The 26421-nt window shown below is 36.6% G+C and overlaps 1 protein-coding gene across 1 annotated transcript in view; it reads left to right on the forward strand.

Annotated features, from left to right (window-relative positions):
- The window catches only part of LOC125240682 (DNA-binding protein D-ETS-3), a 97330-nt gene that overhangs the window by 51530 nt on the left and 19379 nt on the right, over positions 1-26421 (forward strand). The window contains exons 4-6 of the mRNA XM_048148691.1: positions 1306-1359; positions 11092-11163; positions 24920-24967. Coding sequence (XP_048004648.1) covers positions 1306-1359; positions 11092-11163; positions 24920-24967 — 174 coding nt within the window. The remainder of the gene's footprint in view (positions 1-1305; positions 1360-11091; positions 11164-24919; positions 24968-26421) is intronic.

Raw genomic sequence — 26421 nt, forward strand, 5'->3', positions numbered from 1 at the left:
GAAATCCACTGAGTTGTCCGTCTTTAATCGCAGCTTGCAGCTTTCGGGCGTCAATTTTTGTAAGTTGAAGTCAACCAAAACATAAAAAATGCCTCGTTACGTGATATTCAATTGCAACAACACAAAAATTATGAACAATCGAGAGCCTGCGACATATTTAAAATTACAGGCAAGAATCAACTTCAGTACAAAATTTGACACGCTCGGCCCCTATACAAATATATGAATTTGTTTCTTCTATCTAAATTAAGTTCTGTGATTTTACCTTTACATAAGTTATGTAGACTTTAGCGTAGGTATATTAGTGTTGGCACTATCAGCGACTAGTGGTAAGGGCAAGGGCCGATAAAGAGAGACTGCAAGCACTGCAACCCAACACTAAAATAGTAGTTGCAGTTGTAGTGCATCTGTAGTGGCCCTAGGTGGTAAAGGTAATTATCGCATGTTCAAATTTAATATGTATAATTTTCGTACGATCTACCTACCTACAGCAACACCTATGTGTAACGTAGAAATAAAATTGTAGGTACTTAATTGTATTCATACAAACAGCAAACAGTTCACAGTTATAAAAAGAATAATGTATCCTACTTATCCTAGGATAATATTACTGGTCACTATATACAACGTGTTTTTATTGATTTTCGTTAACTCAATAAGGTCAATTACAATTAATTTATCTAAAAAAAACTAGTGTCTTAACTCTTACTGTTATCGAATTATTCAAAAAGTAAATTTTATGACTTAATAAGTGTAGCCTTTATAACTTCCTAGTATTATTTATTATGACATGTGAAGTCAGATACTTGGCACTAAGAACACCAACTTGAATGGTATTCTTAAGGGTCTCTCACACTAATAAATTAATTTATTAGGTATCAAAACGATGAAAAAAAATTTTTTCCCGAATTTAACAAAAAGTGATATACTGGTTGGCTCCTCATAATTAATCTGACGACGTGTCGAATTTAAAGGAAAATAAAAAAACACGATAAAAGTATATAAACGGCAAAGTCCTGAGTGACTGACTGACTTAAATCAAAGCACAGCCCAAACCGCTGCTGCAAGAGAATCCAAATTTGGCACGTAGGTTACTTATAAGATCTTAAAAGCTAGTAATAATTATAATTTTTCTTTTTGAAACATAACTTAGGTACGTTCCTTACCTTATTCACTTGGGAATTTGTCACTTACGAGTATTTACCTCCCAACTAATATTTACTTATTGTCTGATTACCTATCAAAAGATTTCAAAACCTAAAAGCCTTAGTATGTGCTAGCTTTATATGTTAACGTGTTTTTCAGATGCGTCATACAAAAGCACTTGGTCTACACATGCATCATCCCAAGGATCACAAGGTGAGAAAATCTTTCTTATTAATCTAATAAGTCCTCACCCTGTACCATTTCATACAGGCACTTGCCTTTTTGTTTTAACATCTTAATTTAATGATACGCAGGTACGATACAATGATTAAATTTCGAGCCTATCACTGACTAAGCACCGATCATTGTTTATGTAAAGAACAAAATAAATAGTATGGTAATTAATAATACTAAAAGTGCCACCTGACTTGAATAAGTGGTACCGGTAAGGTTCCTAGGAGCAAAGGGTTTTAAATTCGATAAAGCAAAAACTGCGGGGCCGATTTTTGAATCTCGGCCATTCGATTTCGTGAAATTCGTTCAATAATATCTCCACTACTAGCGATTTAAATTCTACTAACGGAATGGAAAACGAGTGGTCATTACCACTAATTTTAAAATTACGAGTACTAGCCGTTCTTTTTCAAAAATAGCATTACGTCGTTTTCCACAGACTTTCGATCGGCGAATTCGTGCTTTCAAAATAAACTTTTTAACAAAAAATAAAACCGCCTTCAAAAATAAGCGCGTTACAAAACACGGAGAAACTAAAAAGCAAAAAATAATAAACCTTTGAATTCAGATTTCTTATCGTATTGCAATAATCTAAACATCCAAATTATAAACAAATCAATTATTTTTGCAGTCGGTACCAGACCTGTTCGTCGCCTTGCTATTGCCTGTTTGCCCCACCCAACCATACGCAGGCTGGCACCGACTCCAAAAATAATTGATTTGTTTATAATTTGGATGTTTAGATTATTGCAATACGATAAGAAATCTGAATTCAAAGGTTTATTATTTTTTGCTTTTTAGTTTCTCCGTGTTTTGTAACGCGCTTATTTTTGAAGGCGGTTTTATTTTTTGTTAAAAAGTTTATTTATTTGTTGATTTTTAGTGGTTCCTATTGATATTATACGTATCAGTCCGAATACATGTACACTAGTGAAAGAATTATCCTTTAACTCCTAACCATTGAGGAGTTGACCTTCCATCATCAGCTCAGCCACATAAAATTATTACCATCAGGCGTAAATACTGGTTTACCTTTGAAAAATACACTAAAAACATTACATGTGCCTATAACATTTGAAGAGTTCCCTCGATTTCTCCAGGATCCCATCATCAGACCTTGACTTGGTGCCAATGGGACCATCTCGGGGTTATACCCGTTCGATCAAAAAAAAAATTTTGAAAATCAGTCCACAATTCTCGGAGATATCGAGGAACATACATACAAAAAAAAAAAAAAAAAAAAAAAAAAAAAAAAAAAAAAAAAAAAAACATTCAGTCGAATTGAGAACCTCCTCCTTTTTTGAAGTCGGTTAATACAAAAAAAAAAAAAAAAAAAAAAAAAAAAAAAAAACATTCAGTCGAATTGAGAACCTCCTCCTTTTTTGAAGTCGGTTAAAAATTCAAAAATCGATCCCCTGCGCTTATTTAAAGTCACAAAGTGAAAGTTTAGACCCGATCGACTTCTCAGCGGTCTAAATACAGTTCAACAATTTTAGTCCGTTCACTCGTAAAACGCGTAACCATGTCATGTAAATTTTTCGTTCAGCGTAAAAATCAAAACAATAGTCCCTAAAATTATAACACGCGAGCTTAGGCGCCGCGCGCCGGCCGTGCGCGCGCCACGCGCCGGCAGAACCCAACAATACCCACCTAATTCTTTGATTGACACTTACAATATTTCGGTAAGTGATGCAATATTTTGATGATTATCATCATATAGCGCAGTGAGCGGAGAGAGGGACTCCATTATCGCATCGCATGCTTCACTCGGCACGCATTGTCGCCAGTGCCGGCTCTCGACTTCGATATTTGTCCAATTTAATAGAAGATAATCTACTTTCAGTAATGTCTTTGAAATGAATAATGTTTTAAGTTTTCCTGTGCTACGTTTAAGTAGATACCTGTAAAATAGCCAAAAATGGATCTAATAGGTGCATCCCAATGTTTCGTACCCTTTATATTTACGTTCGTGGCCAGTGGCCACCCGTCACTCGAACAACGCTGCATTTAAAAGTTCAAACTCTGTCATATACTACATATTTTTAATTCACTTACACAACATTTATTTTATAACTATTACGCGGTGATCTAAGACAGTCTGCGGCAAGTCAGACTTCATGCGTATGAATTTATATTAAGTAGGTAGTTACAGTTTTTGGCCACTAAAAATCTGGACCCTACCAAAAATATTTATTATCCAGTTGACCCTATGTTAAAGCATCTAGGGATATCAATAAAGTAATGATAAGTCGTTACAGTCCCGGGAGAGCGCGGCGTCAACCCGTGACGACTTAATGCCCTGCACAAAAGTTGTAAATGATTTAGTTGCCGCGCCCTGGGGACCGATCAGGCTGGTGGTCGATTCTTAAACCATCCTCTAATATGTCGATCGGTATGTTTACGCAGGGTGTTAACGATTTTTTAATCATCTGCAGTACCTAATCGCTCACTTTAATTCAATTCTGAAATCTCAAAAAATGGGATAAATGTCTAATTTTGACTGACTGACTTGACTGACGCCAAGTACTTTTTATGGAAGAGTAAATTTATTCTCCCAATTTTGAAGTTGGGTCCAACAGTTAATGAGGCTCAGTTACGTATTTAGGTACCCCTTAAGTGGCAACGAAGCAAGTGACTAAAAATTACACGCTTTTTGCTAAAATTCATGTGATTTTCTTCTCATTATTTACCGCAAAATATTGACAATTATAATTGGTATTGCCTGTCACGGTTATTTTCTAACAGTTTTGACAAAAAATATCACTATGAATAATATGACGCATTCGAAAAATAAAACTGTTAATAGACAAAACGACGTCATAATAGCTCCCCAAAGCATTGAGCCCCATAGCTGCTCCCCTCGCATCGATGTGAACTAAAATGAACTGACCTATGGCGTTATTTAAAACTAAACGGTGCTTATTACTGAGATTGAGGTGGTGGCGCATTAAACGCTAATGATTATGGCGTAATTAATAAAGATTATCATAATGTTTCATATCGCTTGGTAGAGTGATAGCTTAATATATTTTTTTTAATTTTTATAACTTTATAAACTTGTGTTTTCTCGCAATCCGTCTGCCAAAGGTTTAATTAGATTATTATTAAAATCATGATATGAGGCCGTTCTGTAGCGACATTGGTTGATTCGAATTCGGAGTTTATGAGTTTTATGACAATTATGACTTACGAACGAAACTTAATACGAACAAAATGCAATTTATGTATAAAGGTACAGCGGGACAAATCTCGACTGGGGGCAATTATAACTGATCCATTTTTTCCATTATTACACTATGATATTGAGTTCTACATGTATCCACTGAACACGCTTACCATATAGGTGGACACTCTATTTAATAATGCAAACATTGTAAAACATGGAAAAATGGACCAGTTACATTTGTCCCCCAGTCGAGATTCGCCCCGCTGTACCTTATCTAAACGAACTTAAACGTACAACGTTACGTAAACGAACATTTGTAAAAAAAACGTTCAAAATCTAAAAGTTAGAATAGCTTCTATAAAACAAGCATTAACAAACATATTTGAAGGAAGCCATCTATATATTTTTTAAGGGATTTTAACATAGTATGGTGGTAGTTAAGTACTTACATCCGGAAATTAATATCTAATACGTACGTGATATCATGGCCACGCGCTTTCATCTATGTGTTGTACTTATTACGTTTCATATGGTATACTTTGCCTGTGTTTAAATATCATTGTTTTTTTTAAAACGGATGATCTTTTTTACACATCGCACTCCACTGGTTAGATTAAAAATGAGAAGAAACCAGCAGCGACGAAAATTAGCTAAAAGTGGCTTTCATCCACAACTCTCCGTCTCGCTTGCTCTTACAAACAAGGTCATGTTAGAGAAGGATGCATGATAAGGAAAATGCCGGAGGCGCTTGGAGGGAAACTTTGAGCACCCCATTGTTTTGCATTCTCTGAAGCGCGAACGCGGCGAATATTATACCTAGAGGAGCTCAGCTAAAAAGGGATTTCATTTCGTTTCAGTTAAACGTGAGTGCCGAGCGATATGATTTGAACTTAAAATTATAGAAAGAATGGCCCTGTTTACCTATTATATCTGAATAAATACAATAGGAAATAAATATGTATTTTATTAGGCTCACTTCAATTTCAAACAACCGCGAATTTTCTCCAAATTGGATGGGGTAAAATGGTATTTTTCTGCGTTAATGTACAAAATTATGCAAAGAAAACTGATTGCATGCTTTAAACGCCGAAAAAACAAATCACAACACACGAAACATACTGCGTTTATATGGAACAGCCCGGGGAATGCTCCAAAATAGTCTTGTTGTTTAGAAAATATGTCAGCTTATAAATTTCGGTACGTGTACCGACTTACCCACATTAATATTAATCGTGTCTGAAACTAAACCGTTTAAAAGTAGGTGGGTACCGACACCGACATACAACACGTAATTGATGATGCACATTTTGCTCTAACAGTTCAGTCATGATTTAAAGTAAAATTTCAGGAATAAACGTCACTTGGTTGTATTTATGAAATTTTATAATTAGGTACCTATAGTCTGAATAGTCGCTACCAAAACCGTCCATTATCACCTTAAAATTTTGGATACAGATACTCGTAACGTCGGCATTTTCAGAAATCGGGACCCAAAATTAGTGACAGTTGTTAACTCGCTGTCAGTTTTGTGATGACAATCTGTGAAAAATCTACTTTTTCACGTCCTAAATATATGACATAGATTATATTAACACAAAAACAATATTTTTATTGAAATTTCATGCTTCATTGTCGTCACAAAACTGACAGAGATTCGTTAACAATGAGGAGGCACACTGACATTTTATCCCGCCAGGCGGCGCCTGTGCATGTGTCTAGGCATGTCACTATCATTCATATGTGAGACAGAGACAAAAACATATCATCTTCTCTCACGTATGAAATTCTTTATCTGTGCAATGGACTAACTGGCGCCATCTGTCATAACCTTTGAGAGTGCCTCCTCATTGTCACTAATTTTGGGTCCCAATTTCTGAAAATGCCCTGGTACATCTTAGACCCTAATTTATAAAGCCCTGCATGATCCTTACACACACAAATCCCTATAGTTCAACTTGCGGTAGATTTGATTACAGTGATGCATGTTTGCGTTCAGGCGCCGCCTTTGACAAATAGTTTTGGCACGAGCATCCTTTGATCTGGTGTAATGAGAATTTAATTTGTGGTGGTGACGGGCCCTCACACGCCGGCTTAAATTTGTATTTTTAAGGGGTCTGTGCCGGCTTCCGATTGTTTTGCTGGTTGCAGTCACGCCTTAAAATAAACTTTGCGGCTTTCAGATTGAAACTTTAATTACCTTTTTAACATAATATATCTTTGGGGCATACCTACACCGACTACCTACATACATATAAAATCGGCCAAGATCGTGTCGGTCCACGCTCAGTGTAGGGTTCCTTAGTTTCCCGTATTTTTCTCAAAAACTACTCAACTTATCAGGTTCAAAACAATTTTCCTAGAAAGTCTTTATAAAGATCTACTTTTTGTGATTTTTTTCATATTTTTTAAATGTATGGTTCAAAACTTAGAGGGGGCCACACACTTTTTTTATTTTAGGAGCGATTATTTCAGAAAACTATTAATTTTATCAAAAAACGATTTCAGTAAACCCTATTCATTTTTAAATACCTATTCAACAATATATCACACGTTGGGGTTTGAATGAAAAAAAAAATCTGTCCCCACTTTACATGTAGCGGGGCTACCCTAACAAAACATTTTTTCCACTTTTTATTTTACCACTTTGTCGGCGTGATTGATGTACATATTGGTACCAAATTTCAGCTTTCTAGTGCTAACGGTGACAGAGATTATCCGCGGACGGACGGATGGACGGACAGACATGGCGAAACTATAAGGGTTCCTAGTTGACTACGGAACCCTAAAAAACGAACATTTTAGTCCTGACGTGGTCGTTACTAGCATTTGTGTCTCTCGAATGATGAATATTCAGCATCGATAGTATCAGGTGACACTGACGAACAGTTAACAAAAAACAATAGGTAATGGGTACCTACCAAAAGGTAATATACTGTAGGTAAAGGTAAGCATGACTCTGGCAGTAAAAAAGTTAGATTTCACAAATATGTGCCTTTTGCAATACTAATTGTTAGATAGTATTGTAAATTATACCTGTAATACCTTTAATTCATTTCTTTATTTAAAATACTTATCACTTCTCTAATCATTCATGTGTACCCTGACCTTGTTTCTAAAATACTTCATATTTGACTACTTAAAATACTATTCCATAGTCCTGAAATTGTAAAATCACTATAAAATTAAGTAAAAAGCTCAAAACAGGAACTTACCCACGAAACGTAACACCGCACATTGGCCGTGAAGATAGTGGATAGTGCTTTTATGACGCCGTTATCACTAGTAGGTATTGTGTTTCGCGTGATTGATGTTGGCACCGAGAGGAGATCGCCCCACCCGATATTCGACATTTTTTTAAACATTTTTGACGTAGGAAGTCTACATCGTAGCATTCTTCCTCGGCCTTTAAAAAATTGTGTACATAATCTAGGTACCTATTCGAAATAAGTATTTACATTATATTTACATTTTATGCTCATTTTACTCTGAATCGTTTGTACTTTTAAAAAATGCGAACGAATATTTTTAGGATAATACTTAGTTACATCCATTTTGTTCATATATATAAATATAAGCACTTGTATTTGATATGAACACAACAGATAGAGGGAAATGTGTTTTAAGATGTATACGAGTTATAAATATAAAAATGCATTTTTTTTTGTAGTAAACAACAAATATTTTTACATACAAAACTACAACTAAAACGCCCCCAAAATCAAAGACCACGGAGAAATGCGAAAATAAAAAACACCCAAATCAAAAGAACCTTCCAGCATGTTGCTCTAACGCTAACAATGCGTGAAATCTGATTGCAGACTTCAAAGAGACAATCTAATTCTTCCACGTACGCTGCCAATAGGAAAAATACTTTGATGCCGTCTGAATACGGTGCAATTTAGTAATACACGTGAACCCTTGTAGCCAGCGGCATTGTTCACAAATGACCAATATCTACTATCTGAGATAAAGATTATTCGGTTATTAGTCTGACATGATTTTTCTTTCTGGATACAACATAAATCCTATTAAATTCTAAACGACATTGCTTAAATAAACTAGATAACGACCACATCGAGAGTCATTAAAAGTATATAGGTACTATCCCGATTTAAAACCATCGAGGAGACTACGGAAATTATAATTTAATTACAGAGTCCACAGAGTATTTCTGTTGTAACTTGATTAAAGATTCACAATTGCAGTAGATTAAATAATTAGATAAAAATCTCGTTTCTCATCAACGTTGACACCGTGATGTTGAGAATGATGAATCATGTGACAATAGTCATCAATCCTTTTGACGCAAACCGACGACTAGTTATTATACTTATGTCGTTTATGTAACTACGCTTTTCACTCCAGCATATTGGACTTCTGTCTTCTGGGGTTCACTTTGACAACTAATCCCAAGATTTGGCGTAGGCACTAGTTTTTACGAAAGCGACTGCCATCTGACCTTCCAACCCGAAGGATATCAAATGACATTTCGCACATAAGTTCAGAAAAACTCATTGGTACGAGCCGGTTTCGAACCCGCGACCTCCGGATCTCTTACCGCTAGGCCACCAGTAGGCCTAGCACATGATGGCCGCGGGAGTATGTCGCCGCGAGATACATCACACGTCTTCTTCTAACTGTATTAATGACATAAGGACGGGTAGTCTATCTCGCGGCGACATACTCTCGCGGCAATCATGTGCTAGGCCTACAGCGCTTATATCTTCTATTACCACTTTATAATAAGTGTAACAATTTTGAATATACTTAATCCCTCCCAATTATTACCATATTTTGCGTTATCGATTTTTTTTTGTTACTGAACAATGTTTATTAATCGGTAATCGCCTCCGTTATACATACATATATAACTTTGGATCTGAACATAGCAGGGTTTTGTCAGTATGAATTGCTTATGTATAATAAGACAGACATATTACGTGACTCTAAATTCGGAACTTTATAGATATAAATAAGAGTAGGTACATGCCCTTACCCGTATTAGAATATGACTATCGACTCATCACTAGATGCTAGATTACCCATATTCTTGTGCCCATCTGATATGTGCACAGCTTGTGCTGCTCTGAATTTTGCTCTATGTTAAATCTTATGGAGTCATATTAGTTCCATCGGCGACCGCTAACATTATTATTTGACATTCCATGTGATTATTGATTACATGTATTTATGACAATCAGCGCCACTCTTTCTCGTACGTTGCCAATAACGGCAATAACTAACATTGATATTAGCGATGGGCCGAATATGGACTTTGCCGAATACGAATATTCGGCCGAACATTCGGTTCAGCTCTTACCGAACCGAACATTCGGCCGAATATTCGGTTACGCCATATTTAGAAAGCGGATGTTAAGAAATAGTACATTACGATACAAGTGCGTAAAAAAGGAAGTTCGAAACGAGTGGCGATAAATTAAAACACGACCGAAGGGAGTGTTTTAAATCGACACGAGTTACGAATTTCCTTTTCGCACGTGTATTGTACGACGTTTTTCAGTACAGATGAGCCTCCGAAGTTTCGACCTGGCATATAATGAACCACTTCTCGCACTAGTGCGTAAAAAAAACTCCATCTGTACTGAAAAAACTATTAAATGATTGATAATGGTTACATATGTTACTAGAACTACATATGTTATTACGATTTAGTGAATTTAACTAAAACTTAGTTAAAACAACTCTAAACTCTTCTCAACTCTTAAACTAGGTACGGTTTTTCCAACTTTGTATTTGTATTTTGACGCATAGGCAATTATCTCTTTTTAGTAGTTCCTTAGAAAGCTACTAAAATAGGAGCTTATTATCCAAAGGAATACAAAAGATCTTCATTATTTTTTTACTTTGTTTATTCGGTAAATATTCGGCAAAGCAACCGAATTATTCGGCCGAATACGAACATTGAAAAACTTGCCGAATATGCCGAATACCGAATATTTACCGAATATTCGGCCCATCTCTAATTGATTTGATACATATCAATTAGAGATGGGCCGAATATTCGGTAAATATCGATCGTTATAGAGATCGAGAAGGATCGAGTGTTATAGAGAGTTACTGTCAAAGTAAAATGTGTAATCACAGTGCATAGACTGCCATCTCTCGACACAAGCTTTAAACTTTTGAACCTCAGTTTTGACAATTTGGCCCATATTGTTGGCTTGATATGTGTTAAAATGTCAAATATTAATATTAGCGCCATCTAGCCGAGCGTTCCCTAAAGGTGTAACGCCATCTAGGCCACCGTATCTCTTTAAAAAAAAAAAAAAAAAATTTATCTGTTTATTTCTAAGAAACGTACATGCATTTATAATATAGGTACTTAACTGCTAATCTTAAATTGAAAAGATTATTTGAGTTAAGGAGTCTAGTTACATATGAATTGTTATTTATTTTATTTATACATAATTAAGTTTTTCTCTCTGGCTTTGAGGTACGTTTTTTTCTTAGACTTTATCCGTCTATACGGAGTTACGTATGTCTTTGTATGTATGTATATTTGACAAAGATGTGAATTGTTCCAGGCTATGGCACCAACTCGCTGTCTGCGATGTCAAAGTCTTCACTCGACGCGCACACACATCTCCGACAGCCTGGTGAGTGCTCCAATCTTTGAATAAACAGTGGCTGTGAAAATCATAGGCGTATAAAAACTTCAGAATGACGTACAATGGCAAATCTGTCACTTTATAATACGATGCATACTTGTTATCAGTAATCACGCTGTTATATTCTTAACATAGTTCGTATTTCAGCTTCCGTTAGATAAGTTGAAATATCTAACGAACTATAAATTTTGTTCGGCCATTAGGCATAGCCGGGCGCGGGGCGCTCGCCAAACACTCTCTGTTTGTTGTCCACGGTCAGTTACCCAGGGCACATAAAAGCTTATTTGTGTCTCGACTTTATTGTGCCCAAACATATTCTTTTCGACCCGGACGCGGGTCGCAGATTGTGAAGGGCCTGACTTTATACTGAACAGTTTGGGAAATTCGGTTAAAATGGGAGCGTGTAAAATTATTATTCGATTTGGAAACATTTTCAGAACGGCATTAAATTATTACAAGGGTTTAAAAAAATGAGTAACAAACCACAGTTGAGCCCAGTTATAAAAAAAACTAAAGTTCTGCAGTAAATAGAAACTTGTAGGTCCTTAATGATTTCACACAATGGGTACATTGGGTTGACATTAGTCATTAGTTCATTTAGTGAAAAAAAAAAACAATAGTACTTACTATTATTTTGTTATTATTCTGTAGTCTTTTTTATTATATAATCAAAAGTACTATTTTATTTGCTCTCTCTAAATGCTCATTACGGCGTCTAACGAAGAGGCATCTTATTAAGCCACATTCTGAGAGCCATCCAGCTAAGGGCGTACGCTCTCTCCAATACGTGACGGGTTTGTCTTATGAGCTCTATAGCGGGAATACGAATAATGGAGTTATGTAGGCGTAATGTTCCCGTCAGTACATATCAGTATCAGTACACTGTACACGTTGAATGCACCCATACAGAACTAATAATAATACCTAAAAGACGAGATACAGATTTTCAAATCTTATTATTATTCCAAAAACATGAACATGGCGTTTGATGGCGAGTTAACGCTCACTTTTACGCTTATAACTTAACCTATTTACTTAATTCTAACAATTTGTTAATTGTTTTACTTAATTTAAAAAGTTATTTTACCTTAGTCTAATTTATTTGTACTAATAATACATGTTTTCAAAATAATTGTACAAGAATATGAAGGTATATTGTTTTCAGATTACCCTTTGCATTTTAACAGAGGGTAGAAAAACAACGCACTCTTGTTTATGGGCCCCCTTGATCTTTTTTTCACCGAATCCAAATGTTGAATGTACTCTGATTGCTCAAAGAAAATGTAGAGAAACTATGTGTTTTTTTTTATCTGTAAACGTAGGATTGTTGAACAATATCGCGCCATAGGTGATGCATAAAGCTACATAGAATTATACAATTAAGGGGCTCATGGATACATAGATTTTCAACGTTAGTGAAGGGTCACACAGAGCTGATTGTCACAAATACATCTTATGGGCATGTCACACATAACATAATGCTAGCGGTGGCCGTTGGCACTAATTTGAAAATAATTCATCCATAAAAAATTACCATAAAGTTTGAAAAACATACAAAGTAAGAGGAGCACTAGTCCTGCACGTAACGAATAAGTACCTATTTGTGAAATGGGTACCAGATTCTGAAAATAAAATTCCTGGCGGTAAAATTTTATAAACCAAAAATATACCGCTAAGGTGGTGTTATAAACAACAACTGGCGTATTTTTTATTAAGAAAAGCCGCACAAATGGAGACGGGCGGAGAGTGGTGCGGCTCGATTTCATTAGAAAACATTGGTGTTTGCCCGCGTGTCAGCCGCGTGTCTGCCGCCGACCGCAGGGGTCACGGTGTCGGGTTACTTGGGACGTGGGGCAGCTCTGATTTTCGGCTTTTGCTTAAACAAGGCGGTAATAATAAAAGACTAAAGATATTAGCGGAATCAGGACGTTACTGGTATAACTATATTCGCAAAAAGAAGCAGTATGTAGTTGTAGTTGTAGGTATCTACTTCTCTACTTAGTGCATCGACTTTCATGGAAAATCTTACGATAATTATGAGGCCTATGAGTATTAACCATTAACAGCGACATGATAAGAGACCTAGGTTGATACGTTAATACTTATTTTCATGATTGACCAAACCTACAAGGCCTACTAGTATATGTAAGTAGTCAGTATAGATTTATGTTCTTACAGACTTGATTTATGTTTTTAATTATAATTCCGTAAATGCCTCGTTGACAACAAATACCGATTTTATTTACACAAGACATGTACTAAATTATGCTTGTCAAACCCTATGTTTGGTATCATGAAGGAGCGTAATAAGTAGAAAGAAGGCGCCTCAAAACATAGGTTCTGATATTTATTCAAATCGAGTGCGTGCCTGTTACTAAAACGCCGTATGGCATGCTACAATGCTAAAAACAAACGGATTCCACAGTAGAGTTCCTTGTGGTAACAATGACATGGCTGTGTATCTACTGTTTGACAAAGAAAGTAATCTTTTACCTATTTTGGGAGTTACCCTGTCAATATCCATCACCTCGACACCCCAGCTACGATACTCTGACACGAGCTTTAATTGCTGCTATATAAAATAATATTATTAGAAAAAATGTTTGAGCAACGTTTGATCAGACCCACCCAGAGACCTGCTGACAAGGCAAACAACTCATGCAAACAAGGGAGTAAAAAACCCAAGGAAATCAAAACGCTATTTCGACGAGCGGCGCGTAAAGGACAACATTGTCCGTAGCTAACGTGTGCGGGTACTAATGCTGTGTATAAATAGTTACATTTTCTACTAGCTTTTCTTAGGGTTTTATGGTACCTACCGTAGTATATGGAGGGAACCAAAGAAGTAGGATGACAAAGAACAACTGTCGAATATCAAAAGTGAGACCAAAACTGGACCAATGTCAAGTGTCATTAGGAATATGTATTTAATTCAGAAAGTATGTATGATAACGTGAATACTTTGCTTTTCTAACTGTTTAATCCAAACGGAAAGCACTCACTGTGTCATCTTAATACAACTTTTTGTACTGAAAAGTACGATTAATCCGTTAACTTAAATTGAGTAGGCCGCTAGCGGCCGCTGCCTGTCATCAATTTTTTCATTTGTAGTCTGCCTCTTTTGCACTCATAGGATGATCATATACGTGAAAGTTTCTCTTTTGCACACTCCAGCAGTCTTTAAGCGTAAGCGAAATGATAGGTCTGTGGAGAGAACCCTTAAGGGGCCAACTGGCTATCAGTTCAACCAATGGACTCCTTTAGGGCCGGTGCAGACACACTGTAACAACGGCAGGTGCATCCTATAGGAAACTACATGCCGACTGCATAGATTTCATACAAATTGCAGACGGTTGAAATTCCGCGTGGGCCAGACCACCGTCCGTCTGTCCGACCGCGAGTTTCCTCGATGATGACATGTGCTATAAATTAGAACGGATATTATAAATATAAATCACGTATGCCGACGGTACTTTTAATAATAAATAATAGGAAAAACAGTGGCAAATAATAAAAACAACAAATATAATTATGTAGCACGATATGGTCAACTTAGGAAAAAATTTAAAATAATAAAAGTGAAGTAAAAATCCGTTTGTACTAAATTCGGTAAGAATTGTTTTGTTAATTTGACAAGAAAATTCCTTAGAATCAGAACTGGTTTGATCAAAACCCACGCGTAACATCACGGTCGATTGCTCGCAGAAAACAATTACTAACCAATAATCATATGTCTTAACAAATAGAAATGTCAAAATATATCTGCGGGGAGACTTTATTGAATCCGAGATTGGGGCACGGCGAATAGCAATCAAATAGCTAATGCTATAGGGGCCTCGAAATTGCACTAACGACTACGACTGGGGGACTACCCAGCAGTAATGTACTGAAATCGATTAATTATCCTTTTATTATTATTTTATGGCCGCCACTAGGACTGCTTCATTGTCTGCCAGCCAGTATTTTACTTCGGAACTGACTTGTGCTGATTCAGTACCGCATATATTTTAATTACTGCTCTGAAATTGCGCGTCCGGGGTTGTGTAAAAAGTTCGTACAGTAGGTGCATTTGGATAGACATCAATAACAGCACTTATAATATCGGATTATAAATATCTATACCTGTTCTTGCTAATCATGTACTTGAAACGCATGTTCTCACCAGCTCACCACTCATTTTAATTTTCACTTACTTCTTGGCAGTATCAAATACTCGCATAACGAATCAAAACAACGAGTCAAAAGTAACTTGTGATTCTGAACATACAATGTCACGCGTTGTAATCACATTAGGTAATCACAATCACATCACATGTAATCGTGAGTCTTGTAGCATTAAGGTTTAAAGATTCTTTATTCTCATAAGAATTTGTACAATTCACTTATAATGAGAAAATTGTTGCATTAGTTGTTAAGTACTTATTTAACACTTTCGCTACCAAGAACCCGACTGTCGGGCACACCGCTCGTAGAAGCGTAGCCGATTACATGGATTTCCCCGTATGTAGCGAAAATGTCGTAGCGCCGCGTAGAGCCCGGTTTCGAAAGTGTTAAAAAATATAAGTAGTACATAACCTACGTATATTATTAATAATGTGGACATAATATTTCGTCGTACAATCATGGACCAAAATAAATAAAAAAGTGACCAACATTATTATCGATCGTCGGATGTCCATGGTGGTGTCATAATTGGAATACAAATTCGCTCTTTGACGCCGTCGGGAGGGCCGTGATTTGGCCTTTTGTGCGTCACGCGTTAAACTCCTTCAAGCCTCTAGCTACACCCTACCATTACTGCTCAGGGGAAATCAAAATCCCATGTAAACTGCAAGGCTTAGAGTCGCTTTCAGCTTACCTTCATGCATGACTGGCGATTTTCGGTTTAATACTAAAGCTATAAGAATGATTTTGATGTTGTCAAAAAATACCAGCCTCGGTGGTCTGTATTGGCGGTCGTTACATAAGACACCGTATTGCGTGCATATAAAGGTTAACTCGCTTTGTGCGTGATGGAAGTGTTCTATCAGCGAGATTAGTGTTGGTAATGGACGCATAATTACAGTAGAAAAGGCTAACATCGTAAGGTTCATTTGGTGTGCAGCAATCACTTCTCCATAAAGCTTGCTGAAGGGGTTCGGGTGCGATCCGCTTGATTCACTTATCAACGAACAGTATGCGGATTTGTTACAGAGTACTGAAAGTATAGGAAAACATTACACTATACATTTATAGCCTATATTCTTATACATGCTTTACATGTCAATAGCAGGTAGGGTAGATATGTAACATTTTAATCATATTATAATAAGTATCTATTTGACATTAATCCTTTTAACACTTCTTTGTGTAGTTTGAAAATTTTACTCAAGCGAAAAGTGTTTTAGTTTTAGACTTAACACTATTATTACAAATAAAAAACCTAAGTGTACATTTTTGTTCGGTTTAATATGAGTAACTAATATTTACCTCCTCTAATTAAATCAATTATAATTGTATCCGATCGTAGTAAAGAAAATGTATTTAGTCTAATGACTGTAAAATTTCTTGTGTATTACCTACTATTCATGATTTCTTTTGCTTACCTATTAGCTTACATACCTATTTTTGTTGTTAGTATGTGATAAACACCCGATTGTAACACAAAACTTTTCCCCTCACAATAGCGAGGAAACTACAACGCAAAAAATGCGTTTATCACTGCTTCCAGTAGGCAATGGTCCGGGACCCCACGGTCCAGAGATATGCAAAAGACACACCGAATAGCTGAAGTTTGCCCGGGCATTGTACATAATGCCAATCCTCTGTTGGGCAAAGTGATAATAACATACCGAATTTTGCCCGGGCCTTATGCATAATGCCTGTCCTCTGTCGGGCAGAGTAATAATAAAACATGTAGAAAAGCTAATAGATGGATTGGCGCAGCTTCAGCAGACTTTTGTGCCGATTTGTTCAAGAGACTGTACGCAGTTTCATATCAAACTACAAAGGACACAGCCGCGAGCCGCCTGCAGGACCTCTCGATGTCAAGGATGGCTAAGATAGGACTTATAATCGATGATTTAGAGTTAAACGACAAGTTCGACATAGGCCGCAGAGCAGAGCTCGCCTCCAGCCTTAGTGAGACATTGATGATGTCGGGGGAGGGCGAGAGGAGAGCCATAAGGCGGTAAGCGCTATCATAAAACTGTACTTTCACGAATGGCAAAGCTGGTGAAACGCCTAGTTTGTTTAGTAGGTATGACCAAGTGTCCCTTTCTTGCTAGGAGAGGGATAAGATAACACTTTAGTGTCAAAAACCAATTGTTAATAAACTTAGATGATGAACTAGCTCTGCAGAATGCCCCCACAAACATTGTGCCGCGGTAGGTGGGGCCGCGTTATAAAATTGTACCATTTGCAAATGGTGGTCATTCGCTTAGTCGGGTTCTGGTACTCTCGAAGCAGAAAAAGAGGGGTTGACTTATTACGGGCAGCTGCAGTATCATAATGCCCGGGCAATGTGATAAAAAATGGCGTTCAGGTAAACTTGTGAAACTTATTATCAAATTGCCCAACAATCACGTAGCAGTATCATAATGCCCGGGCAATGTGATAAAAAATGGCGTTCAGGCAAACTTGATAACCTATTAACAATCTTTATATTCAGTAATGAACCTCCAGCTACCATGAAGTGCTTTTTTTAGGTTGAGAGAGAGGGACGGAGCTATGGAACTGCTATAGCTTCGTACTTCAACCTAAACTGAACGGCTTTAGCACTTCATGGTAACCCCCCAGGTCTTTTTTTATCCAAATTACTTAGTACATACATTGTAGTACACCAACTCATTTGTTTATGTGACTGTTTGTGTTCTAAATAAATGAAATTTAAAATAAAAAAAATTACTTGTCAACTGATTTCATGCTTGCCAAATACAAGAATCAACTTCGACTATTTTTCTCAGCCGAATTTTCACTGTGAGAAATATTTAAGTTCAGCAGAAGCTGTGTAGGACAGTAAACATTGAGGGAGATTGTTTGCCATGGGAATGTATAGCAGAGATCGCGCGGGGAAGCGACAGAGCATGCCGCGCCGCGGGACACTTATTGTTCAACAGACTCGCTAAATAAAACGGGACAATGCTGTGTCGAGTCCTAAAACAGATGATGTAAGGCTAAAGTTGCAATATTGTATGTATAATTTAATTTCAAAAATCCATACTAATATTATAAATAAAAATGGTCATAATTCCGATAATGGTTAACATCTTTTGATACTTTTTAGGCACGATAGCTAAAAAATTGGTCGTTATTATTATTCTTTATTCGAAAGCAAAAGATGTTGTCCGTTTTTCGAAAACGGACAAAATTTTTTGCTCTGACTATTTGATCAGGCGTTTTTACTGTAGCGAAAATGTAACTTTTTCGCACTAAAACAATGATTTAGTGCGTAATATTTTACCCTAAGGTTATTTCTATTCATTTCGACGGTTTCAGATGAGAAAAGCGGTTCAATTTTACTTCAACGACGAGAATATATAATAATATGTAGACCTGTACCCGTGGTGTCGTATGACACCTACTGTTCATAAAATCCTTATTCATGGAGACGCAATAATATCTGAGCACCTGATTCCAATAGGCAATTTAAGTGAAGAGGCCCAGGAAGCGAGGAATAAGGATTTTAAAAACTATCGAGAGAGATTTAGTCGTAAAACTTCCAGAATCGACAACATGACGGATGTTTTTAATAGGCTCTTGGTTTCCTCTGATCCCCTCATCACCAGCATACGACCTCTGCCAATTATGAATACAAAAATATTTCACCCGGAAGCTGTCGATATGTTTATCGATGAATATGTACCTTCATCATAGGAATATATTTTTTTTATACAAATATAATGTAAATAATAATTATTATAAGCACTACTTGACATTACGAATGCAGAATGGTACTTTTTTTGCTTAATTTTACTTTTTGTAGTTTTGAGCACAGCAATGTTTTACTCATGGTAGTCATGGTAATGGCTCTGTTAATTAAATTCAGTTTAGTTATGACTGTTATGAGAAGAACTAAGCAGTTTAAAGCGTACATAAACAAGTACACGATATAGGATAACAAGAGTAAATTAAGTTGGCAGTTGCGATGCTCATCCAAACACAAATTCGACAACTCGAACGGAAACCCATTCAAGCAAATACACGAAAACAATCACAGCGAGGCATAACTCGAAACTGAAGGCCGGGCCGTTCGTCCTACCAATTTCGATCGCAAATTGAAAACGTAATCACTTTCCAGAATTCTATTTGCGAGTTCACGGGATATAACTTGATTTGTGACGTTATATACAGGTGTCGAATAGATTTTTATTTCAATTAACTTGTAGTCTAGTTTTCAATGGTGATTTTTTTTGACTTACCATCGGTAGCAAAATAATATGCTACTAAATAACAGGTAACTCGCAGAATATTTAGTTGCTTATGTTGCTTTCTTGCAAGTGACAAAAAAGAAATTAAAAATAATAATTCCTCCATTATGAACTGCCTTGAAACTTTAACCATGAAACCTTGCCACCGTACATTCCCCAAGTATAAAATAATGAATACAAATTCATCATTTCCGACAAACAACTATTTGTTTGCCAGCCACACTTGGTTGAAAAGTTTGGTTGAAATTAACACTTTCGCTACCAAGAACCCGACTGTCGGGTACACCGCTCGTAGAAGCGTAGCCGATTACATGGGTTTCCCCGTATGTAGCGAAAATGTCGTAGCGCCGCGTAGAGCCCGGTTTCGAAAGTGTTAAACTGACCTTACTTCTTATTCTTTTGTTTGTCAAAACTTGCAATGCTCTGGCTAGCCGGCCTCGTAATAGTAACATTTATTTATGCAATTTATAACTTAAAGGTGAAACTTTCGTAAAATTATATAATATTAATATACACCGTGTCCAATAAGTTTGAATACAGCACAAATAGCCAATAAAACAAAATGAACAAATAGTTACTACATTATTATTATATTTTATGAATGGCACTCTTATTTACTACATTCACAACAAATGTTTTGGAATAACTCCAGCATTAACTTGTTTACCAGCCTCAAACGCTTCTCAAACGGATCACACGCGGCACGCACCGTTTTCTTCACATTTCATCTCAAATACTCTCGATAACCTTTTTGAAATGATGTAGGTTTATGATTTTATAAAAATTTAGTCTTCAAAGCATGTATGACCATACAAAATAGTCTAATACGCCTAAACCTGGAGGCCTAGGTGGCCACTCATGTTTCGGATAAAAAACTGCCAAATTAGTCTGAAACTACGCTAGAGTACCATTTGCCGAATGTGCTGGAGGTGCGTCTTGTTGGGACACATGATACTCATTCCCAAGCATCCTTTTTAACTTTAAGGCATTTTTTCTCCAAAACCTTGGTTTTAAAGAAAAAAACGTTGATTTTAACGCTTTTATCTGTAAGTACTGAAGGTAGTTTACCTCGCTTACATACTGCATCCCACACCTGGGCCGATGGTGAGCTCTGGAACCTAGGCACATTTTTCTAGTTGCCCGGAACGTTATCTATCCTCGGTACCCATAATAGTTTATTTTGGACACGTGGCGTCTGTTTTATCACATACAGATTCTCCTTATAAAAAATAACTCGTCACCTGCGTGCCGAGCAAGTATTTTGTTGGCACTTTACCTCTTTGTTTTTCTTAGACACTTCGGAAATTTCATGTACTTTGTGCTTGTATTTTATTAAGAGGAATATACTCTTTAGTTTAAATAAGAATTTGATGGCCTGTGATCCCTATATCTTTAGAACTGAGGTAAAATGTGAGTATTCGGACTTATTGGACACGGTGTAAGTAGAGGAAAGCTGTTAACGTACCTACCCAAGTTATGCAAAAAATTATAAGCTCTAGGCACAACTGCACAAAAAAAATTGTTTTAGTTAGACAATTCACAAGATACATTTTGTTCCAAATAAATTCGGAGCAATTGACAACCATTGCGATCTTCAGTCATTCTTATATACGCGTCTTCAAGAATCAGCTCCACATCGGCTTCGCTAGCAATTCGCTCCCACATAAAAGTAGTCATTTATCATAATCATCTCGATTATATCGCGCCTCGCCCCTCCAACGGAGCCATTTAACCACCCTCGATTTAACTGTTATTGTGAACATTTTTGATTCCAAACGTGTCTTTTGTTAGGAGCTTAGTCACGGCTACGCTAGGCATTTTGAGTGGTAACAAATTCATTTTTTATCTAGCAAATGATTTGACAGCTCCATGAGCACTGGCTTTTCATTTGTGAAAATTGCTAGGTACATACATGTAATGAAAATATACGATATGAATTTCAATGTTTATGTGTGGTTTGAAGTTACTATTACATTTTTGTAAGACATACTAAAACGTGGCTATAAAATTGACATCTTTTGAATTTTGCTTGGATACAGGAAGAAATTTAAATATCGTGTTAAAAAATCCCAATAACAATAGTTAATACATCTCCTTTCGTAACTTATATAATATATATTAACCCCCTTATTCATAAACATACACTAAAAGTATCAAGCCGATAAAGTTCGTTTGTCCCTTTCCGACGTATTGGTGTGATAGAAAGAGACAAACGAACTTAACATTGATTTCTTTATTTATTGTAAAGTTTTTACGTTTGTCTACATATACATAGATATGTATATAATGACTGCAACCCAATTGCAACTTGTATGGGAACTGCGTGTCAACTAAAACTTACATGGGACTTCGCAGTTGGTGTGCAGTGCCCATACAAGTTGCATTTCGATTGCAGTCGATCTGTATCGGCCCGAAGTCCAAAATAGACATGGTTATTGTACATGGCGCAGTCGGTAGGATTCAACACTTTTTTTAGAATTTCGTACGTCTGAATGATAAAACGGATATCGTCTATCAGTCTCTCTGCCCGTAGGTACTTTTTGTATCGGGGACGCGTTAGTCCGTTTTCACATTATCCGATCCGATATTGGATGTCGGAAGGATTTCAATGGAAAATATCCAAGATGGCGCCTGTGAAGAATGGGATATCGGTCCTACATCCAATATCGGATCGGGTAATGTGAAAACGCACAAAATATCGAGTTAAAATTATCACTAATAGGTGAGGGGATTTCACCATTTTATCCATCTTAAAACTAAAAAAAAATCTTGCTTTACGTTAAAAACGTATATGTTGCAAAAACACGTATATTGACACTGTAAAGGAGATCAAAATTTAAATATACGGTGTTTTTTTTATCTAGAACCAAAGAGAATTGAATCACTACGTTTTACCTAGAACTATGACCTTCGTCTTATAACACTTTGAGTTCTCGCGTTTTGTACACATTTTTTAAAGACACATACGGGTCGAACGCGATAAAATAACATTATTACCTTTTACCCAACGTTTTGGCCAGGTTGCCCTAGCCGTGGTCAAAGTGGTAAAAGGTAAATAATGTTATTTTTCCCCTCACTAGCTCGGAAACACGTGTTTTGTCCTTTAATACCAGCGGGTAAAAACGCATTTTATCCACTAGTGGGTAAAGTAATTTGACCTTGAATAAAGTCAAACTAACTGCTTTAAAATTGATAAAAGTAGGTGAATCTAGTAATAAAGATGATTTACCACCTGTGGAACTACTGGAAGCAGTGATAAACGCATTTTTTGAGTTGTAGTTTCCTCGCTATAGTGAGGGGAAAAGTTTTGTGTTACACTCGGGTGCAAATGTATTTTACTTCTCGTGTGTTCAAAAACTCGCAAGTTCAGGATTCTATTCTCGAACCACTCGCTTCGCTCGTGGTTCAACTATAGAGTCCTTTCACTTGCTCGTTTTTCAATTCCACACTCGACGTTAAAATACAATTTTGCCCCCTTGTATAACAAATAACTATTATCCCGTTTGTCCTGTAATATTTAATATAAAAAACTAATTGTACGGTGGGTGAGTCACACTGTTACTTGTTCGGTTTTTTTGTTAATAGCGACTTACAACTCTTTAGTAAGTGCATTGGGATAAAGTTGCAATAATTCATGTTAGCTAAGTGGTCAAACTATAGCATTCCTTACTTATTCAGTCGTCAGTTGCTGGTATGGCGGAAAAAGAAAATGATTGTAATGTAATGTGTGTTTTATGAAAACGTAGAACCGCCGGGCGGACGCGCTCGCGTGTACTAACACGCCATTACTTACTTAAGATGTTTTGGTTCTTTTCTGAAGTTTTACTGTCCGAATTTTACTTGCCACTTTAGCGGACCCTCACCACGAGTCACTAATAATACAATACTCACTTCACTAACACGCTAACGTTTATGCAACTTACTTTCTACATACTTATCTCGCTTGTGGCGATATTCATTATTCATGTCTTGTAAATTTTTGGTATATTGGAGAGCTTTTCCTAATGCTTTTATCGAGTGGCCTTAGTACGAGTTATGGTTATTTTCATGCTCGATTGTCAGTTATCACCTTTATTCTATAAATGTGATGCTTGACTAAGACGCATTCATAAACCCAGAACTATAAGTTATAGTGTACTTATAAATACATCGGCCCCGTCACTGAAAATTCGTCACAAACACCCCACTTTACAACCCGAGAGCTAATTCAAGTGTCGTTAAAAATTACTATTTTATTATTGCATTAACAAAGGCGCAAACTGTCGTTAGGGGAACGCTTTTGTTTCAATTTCATTGTATTGGTAATTTGCATAGAAACTGTCGCTAGTGCATATAGTATGTATGTATAATGTTATAATGAATAAGTATGATAAAGGAGAACGTTTAATAATGATCTTGAATATTAAAGGACCGGGCAAGCACAATTGCATTTTTAATCCAACTTCGTATCCTAAGTACCTAGTGGTTATCAGTGTACCTACTTATACAAAATTAAAAACGCAGTTAGAAGTTTCTACAGAAAGTAAATCTTCTAAGATCCTTGCAGTGTGGCTTATCTTACCAGTCTTACCACTACTAATAGTATCATGGAATCCACGGCATGCACTTCGTAAAACGACAGTCAGAAACTTACCGCAGGCCTATCTATGCAAATTCAGGCAGGTGCAGGTCCCCTTCTCATTATACCTGTTTGAAATGCAATCTATGCACTGTATCGGAGTTTTTTCGTGGGCGCTGTTGTCGGCGCGGTCGCCACGGCAACGTTATCTTTCGACGCGTCTAGGCCTATGTATCACGGGCGTGAAAAGCAGGATTTAGAGATAACTCTGTCTACGTACGTTATAGGAATGTAGGAATGCCAACGGCGAAAGGGATAGACGATGCAGTGGTTACGATTAATTAAGTGTCTACTGAATGTCCAAAACAAAGGTTTTATTTTATAGGTATTCTAGGCAGCAAACGAGCAAATGACCCATGGCCGTGAGAAGGTTTGAAAAGTAACCCAAAATCTACCTAATGTTTCAGTTTAATTATTTAAGGCCCAGTTGCATCAACCACTTAACTCAGGATTAGTGGGCTGTCATCTGTCAAATTCCATATAAAATGGTGGGTTAACTTATAACATAGTTTTGTGGAGCACTGTATATTTATACCATTGTTACCTTTTATTATAATAATTAAATAAATAAATAAAATAAATAACCCGAGGGTTTCCATTTTCGTTGGTGCAAGTGGTCTTAAGAGATACGCAAAATTTGGCAACATGATTGTCTCATCAAAAATCAAATTGCCTGTACTTAGATACAACAAGAAATGCATTGTTTTTTTTGTTCCAGATCCATATCAAATGTTCGGTCCAACGAGTAGTCGTCTGGCGAATTCAGGTAATTTAAAACACAATGTAAGTAATTGGTAGTTTGTAAAATGAAAATAAAATCGTTTACTACCGTATTTCGGAAATTTAACCAGCACTAAATGGACTGCAGTTCAAAAATAGAACTATTGAAAATAGGCTTAAGAAACCAACGAAAATGTACTTCTATCAGTTTTAACTAAAGGCTGTTCTGAACTGTTCACTTATTTGTATCAATTTATAGGTATAACTACGATTTGATAGAAGACTAGTAACAGTACCGACGCGAGCCTTAGGTAAACTTAATAAACTATAAGCTGCGAGGAAAATGGACTCGAACATATTCAAATCTTTAATCTAGCCATGATTTAATTGACTTAATAACAATTCTGTTTATCAAAACAAAATGCGACACCAACTTACACCAGAGTTAGGATTAAATTAGCGACCGCAATCCAATATCTCATTATTCAATGCTGACTAATACATATCTGGCAAGGTGAAAGTGGCCAGGGGTGACCTGCAGGCTGACCTCTGAGAAAGTAGGGTGACCAGGTCTCACGCGGCGCGAGCACGCGAGATCGCGATAACAGACCCCATTCAAGGGTTTTCTTTCAGGCTTGCGACTGTATGCCGCACGGCTATAAATGATCCGTCAACTGCTTTAACAAGTACCTATTACTAGATCTTGCAAAACAAACATTGTCTCTTACAGTCGATTTTCTTCTCGCTGATAATTTCAAACGGTTCTAAATCAATACTTTCACAAGATAAAATAATTAAAGTGCCATTATATGGTAAAACACTCACTAAGGTTAAATTGCAAGTAAATCAAGTCAAATTGTTCGGTCACATGCAACATAGATGGCCGATAAAGCACAGTACGTGTGGGAACAGTACACGGAGTACACCACGTAACTGTATGCACTATCTCCCTGTAATCGGTACTTAAAATTCCACTAATTTATTTGCGATTATAAAAATTCTTACTACACGTGGAAAAGGTGTAATATAGCATGTTCCATGATGTATTTAAGTTTGTAAACCTGTATGAAAGTCAAATGTTAATGCTAACGACGACGGTCCGTCGGATAGGGGTGCGGCACTCACTTATCATGCCACCTTATTTTATGTAAATTGCTGATATTTTATCTATATTAAGTCACTTATAACAGTTAGAGGTTTAACAAAGGGGTGGTATAGATTACTTTTGTAGATAAATATGAACGTAATAGATTTTAAGTGTTCATCAATTATTATTGATTAATCTACTTACTGATGGTTTATTTTGATAAATAAAAGTATCATAGGTTCTTCTTCTAGAAAATTTTTCGAAAAGAGCAAAATTCGCAACCAACTAAGTAATATGGTATAATTATTTACTTGTTTTATTATTGAGCCCCTAAATCTCCCCACTGACTGCGAGCAATCTAAACGCATAAAGACAATTAAAGCCACGTGGCAGACCCGAACTCTAATTACGAG

Source organism: Leguminivora glycinivorella, chromosome Z (genome assembly GCF_023078275.1).
Source record: "Leguminivora glycinivorella isolate SPB_JAAS2020 chromosome Z, LegGlyc_1.1, whole genome shotgun sequence".
Lineage (NCBI taxonomy): Eukaryota > Metazoa > Arthropoda > Insecta > Lepidoptera > Tortricidae > Leguminivora > Leguminivora glycinivorella.